Source organism: Sinocyclocheilus grahami, unplaced genomic scaffold, assembly GCF_001515645.1.
Source record: "Sinocyclocheilus grahami isolate Dianchi unplaced genomic scaffold, SAMN03320097.WGS_v1.1 scaffold585.1, whole genome shotgun sequence".
NCBI classification, from domain to species: domain Eukaryota; kingdom Metazoa; phylum Chordata; class Actinopteri; order Cypriniformes; family Cyprinidae; genus Sinocyclocheilus; species Sinocyclocheilus grahami.
The window spans coordinates 984594-989723 of record NW_015505764.1 but is presented as its reverse complement, the minus strand read 5'-3'; the positions used below and the strand labels follow the sequence as shown (position 1 = coordinate 989723).

Sequence of the window (5130 nt, the reverse complement as noted above, 5' to 3'; positions counted from 1 at the left end):
CATACAGTTGGTATAGGAAAGGGTTAAAGCTTAAGTAGTAAAGAGCAAAGAAATAAAAATATGAAGTTATGGAACCATTTGATATTCAGCAGATTTACAGCCTGAAGGAAACATCAGATTCTTAGTTCACCTTTGTAAAAAGGTGCGTTATGATACTTAATGTATCAATTAATAAAACTAAGTTTGAATACTTGCACGTCTCATCTGTCTGAAAGAGAGGCTTGATGTAATCTGAAGGCTCACGTTGACCTTTGCTGAAGTTGGTTGATGAAAAAGAACCAGTTTACGTCAGAGAATCTTGGTGAATGGAAAAGTCAAGGGCGAAGGCCTGGCACAAAACTTAGGGTGTCCTGGAGCATTGTAGCTCACATTTTCATCTTCTCAGAATTCAACCAAACCACCGAATCTGGGGCGGGTCACTGATGTGAGGCCTTTAAGGTCTGAGAAGATTCACGCCTCTCAAGATGGGCTTGTCCAATGAGAAAGGCCGGAATCCCAAGTGGGAGTTTGGAAATACTGGGGAGTTTATGACCCTTTGTGTGGAAGCATGGTAATTTGCATATGGAACTTGAATCGAAATTAATAAAGATTCTCAGGACACTAATATATTGCCTATGTACCAACATATAATATACACGCTCATTTAGATCATCAGAAGGCGAATTCATAGATACTAAACATGGTAGGATTACATATAGGTAAGATTAGAGGAATGAGTGGTTCCATCATAAGCGTGCATAAAACAGTATAAAATCTCAAAGACAACATACACAATGACCTGAAGGATATGTGTGTTCATTCAAAGAAAGGTTTTCCTATAGATTAATTAGAGAAGAGTCCATTTCTACTGTGCACTATGTCTTTCCTATGGAAATTGTAGTGAGAGAAATGGGACAACATTCCTATTCCTAAACTTGAGCAACTTGTCTCCTCAGTCCCCAGACATTTGCAGACTGTTATAAAAAGAAGAGGGGATGCCACACAGTGGTAAACATGGCCTTGTCCCAACTTTTTTGAGATGTGTTGATGCCATGACATTTAAAATCAACTTATTTTTCCCTTAAAATGGCACATTTTCTCAGTTTAAATGTTTGTCATCTATGTTGTATTCTGAATAAAATATTGAAATTTGAAACTTCCACATCATTGCATTCTGTTTTTATTCACAATTTGTACAGTGTCCCAACTTTTTTGGAATCGGGTTTGTGTATATATATATATATATATGTGTATGTATATATACAGTATATACACATATATATATGTATACACACACACACACACACATATATATATGGAGAGAGTGTTTTGTAGGCTACTACATATTCTAAAATATTTCCCTAAAATAAATGTTTAGTTTTGTTGGCTATTGTAGGCTAAATTAACATTCTGACTTGCCTGGCCAAAAGAAATTGTCGTGCAAGTTTGATCTGTTTTCAGTAAAGTGCTTTGATGTTTTGTATTAATTAATTAAATTAGTCAAAATCTGGCAAAATTCAGTGGTGATCATTGATACGTGAGGGCACATCCCATGGGGTTGAAACAACAGCTATTGTTTTCTGCACGCAAACGTGAGCAGGTGAGTCAAACTACTGACGTGGATTGTTCTGCTAGAGACAAAAATAACCTTTTGTTTGTTTATAAACCATCTCTTCTGCTGATTACATTACTACGATACGTGACTGTAATCATTGCATCCTTTAGGAAGACATGCTTGTGTTAGGATGAAGACTTTCATCATTGTAATGGATTGTAACTCCTTGAATCTCATTTCTGATTTGTTGAACACTCCTTTTTTGGTCTCTACAGAAATCTCACACTTTCATTGGTGTTAATCCATATCATGGCATTGGATCAAGTAGACTACAATTAGATGTATGTACTTTTTAATCAAACAAGCAAAAATATGACACAATTTTAGCTTAGAGGATAGAATTCATTCTAATTCAAGTGAAAAACCATTTAGTTACTGATAGTCCTTTTTCCATGTGACACCATCTTCAAGGGTGTAATAAATTAATAAGATTTCAAGGTCAAGGATTGACCTTGAAGATTAAGATTCCTATCTAAGAATTGAATCTAAGAATCTATTAAGATTTTATTTTTTAAATTTTAAATGGTTTTATGATAATACAATTTTGATTTTAATATTATTTTTATATCAAATATTTTATATAAAATATATTTATTGTTCCAGACACTGTGTACCGTGAGCAGTAGGGCGTAAACGCAGATTTGTCTGGCGCGAGGAGTGTATTTTTTAAAAGTTGAAACATTCATGTTTTCTCTCACGAATGGAAATGTAGTTGTGTTTTTTTTTACCAGCTATTAAGCGGTTTGGTTAGTCAGCGAGTTCGTGTTTTATCTTAATTCATGATCTCTTGCTGCGTCCAATTTATATAGGCCTACTATCAGTCCTAAATAGTGTTTGAAATTAGAATCAGCGCATCCCAAATCGTAGTATTGAAGTGATTATCGCAAAGGTAGCCTACCCATGGTTTACCATTTTTGGAGGCAATTCAAAATGCACATCCATGCACACTCTTAACGGTTAACATTGCCCACATGGACCCTTTTCACAGACTGTGAGTGATGCCCACACCACATGTTTGTTTCAATGATCATCAATATCGTAAATCCTATAACGTTTGAGCAAATGGAAACGCAAAAAAAACAATAATTATTATTATTTGATGTAGTCTCTCATTCACCGCTACAGAAGTTAACTATGATGACTTCCGCTTCAGAGAAACCCGTAAATGTGAAAAGGGTCCATGGACCCTTTTCACAAGACTGAGATGATGATTTTAACGGTCATCAGCATCGTAAATCCTCGAAAGTTTTTCATATTTGTGTTTTTTAAAAATGTTATGTACATTTATAACACTATTCTTTGTATTATATCACCTTTGCATCAAATTACAAAAAAAACAGTTAATGTGAATGCGAGGGTGTTTCTAATGCAGTGTCTATGGGAGGGACGGTAAATTTGACATCGTTCTCTCTTCTGACAGCCGTTATAAGTCTCTTTCCTTTTACTGAAAGTCATGAAAACGCTGTCGTGGAGTTTTTCTTTTGCTATTTGAGCAAATGGGAATGCAAAAGATATATTTGTGATTCTCTCCCATTCACTGCTATTCAAGTTAACCCAACTATGACGACTTCCGTTGCTGAGAAACCCGGAAATGTGAAAAAGGTCCATTGCGTGTTGGACAAGTATTCGATTAGAACTACAAACACGGATAAAAAGTGTTAAAGGGGTCATATGATGTTGCTAAAAAGAACATTATTTTGTGTATTTGGTGTAATGAAATGTTTATGCGGATTAAGGTTAAAAAAACACATTATTTTCCACATAGTGTACATTATTGTTTCTCCTCTATCTCCCGCCTTTTTGAAACGCGACGATTTTTACAAAGCTCATCGGTCTGAAAAAGCGAGGTGTGCTGTGATTGGCCAGCTATCCAGTGCGTTGTGATTGGCCGAATACCTCAAGCATGAGACGGAAATGTTACGCCCCTCACCATACTGTGATGCCGTGTCCCGGCCGGAGAGACGACACAAAAACATTAAAACCCATTACAAACGAGGCATTTGTTGCATCCAGTGGGGACATAATTACTGATTATAATGACTTATACTGTCTTTTTCTGCATTGCGTTGCATTGTATCGTGCCGCGTAAACATAAAACCCTGTCTGCATTTGTGATCAGAGAAATGACAAACAACAAGTGCTACTCTACACTGCCCAAAACTCGCGTTTGAATAATCAGTGGCAAATGATAAAAGAAAACGTACTTACGTGAGTCAGAACTGCCGGCATTTTAGTCTAATGTTACTCTCCCTGGATCTGTAAACAGTCCTCCATAAATTCTAGTGATCCACAGCACTAAGTTGATGTATTCCCTCAGCGACCAGCACAGATCAGCTCCAGGCATGACGAAGCGGATATTGTCCTCTTTTGGAAGACCAAACAAAGTAGTTTCACTTTCACAACGAAAATCACAGCGGCCTAGCGTGAGCGAAAGCCCCGGCTTAGCGTGAGCTGAAGCCGGGCAAGAGTGAGCTGAGGCGGCGGGGTCGAGAACAACACGGCAGCGGCAACAATATTACAGCGAGAATAAAAGTTACGCCTTCTTTCTTTGCGTGAACATTTGGGCGGCGTTATGCAAATCTTCCCACATAGTGACGTAGATATGTGGGGACGTGTTCGAACGAGCCGGTTTAGGTAGGTGTGGCTGACTCTTAACTTTTATAAAGAATATCTCTTTGGATTTGAGACTTTAGTCTTTGCAACTTTACAGATCTTCTTTATGCACCAAGAGCTTGTAACACTCCAAAGAGAAAGGAAAAAAGGAAATCGCATCATAAATATTTAAAGTATATTATAGTTAGTATAATAATATAAATAACTGTTGATTACGTAGGCCTATAGCCACTAAAAATAAATTAGCCTATTAAAAAGAATCATATTTAATAAATAATTTATTCCCTTTTTCCTATATTCACTAACGTGTATGTGCATGTGTTTCTTTATCATCCGCATGTTTTTAATCATCTTCAATAAAATGCAAGATCGTGAGATAAAAATATCTTCCTCCATCAAGTATCAGGGGACCGCAGGGCTCGTTTCATCCGGCGCGCAGGAGAGGAGGGCCGCTGGCGTCTGGCCGGCGGAGCGCGTCTCCGCATCCCTGAGCTTCATCATCTGAATGAAGCATCGGGAGTTTGGGGGGCAGATCCTCTAGATAACCAGGTTCCTGTCTGTCTCTGTCATAGCATATAAAACCATGGGGAACACGTTGCCTGTCAGACTCCAAGAGAGGTGCTCTGGAAGAGATGACTGCAAACATGATGATGCTCAGGCTGTGTGGACTCCTTCTTATATTCTCAACACTAACAGGTGAGCAGAGATTTTCTTTCCTAATCTTTGAGTGTAATTTCATTTCTCTGTTACATATTGACTTGCTTTTATACAGTGGTGTCCAAAAGTGTGAGACCACTTTGGAATGGGGTTTATTATCAAAATTAAATTTTAAAGCACATATTTCACCCATATTGTTGTGCTGACAATATCATTTGTATTGAAATGTATTACATCAGAAAAATATGCACAATTTCAGAAATTTT

General features: G+C 37.4%; 1 protein-coding gene across 1 annotated transcript in view; it reads left to right on the top strand.

Moving 5' to 3' along the window:
* ncam3 (neural cell adhesion molecule 3) overlaps positions 1–5130 on the top strand; it is a 27408-nt gene that overhangs the window by 8988 nt on the left and 13290 nt on the right. The window contains exon 2 of the mRNA XM_016240258.1: positions 4780–4903. Within this exon, the coding sequence (XP_016095744.1) occupies positions 4840–4903 (64 nt within the window). The 5' untranslated portion in view covers positions 4780–4839. The remainder of the gene's footprint in view (positions 1–4779; positions 4904–5130) is intronic.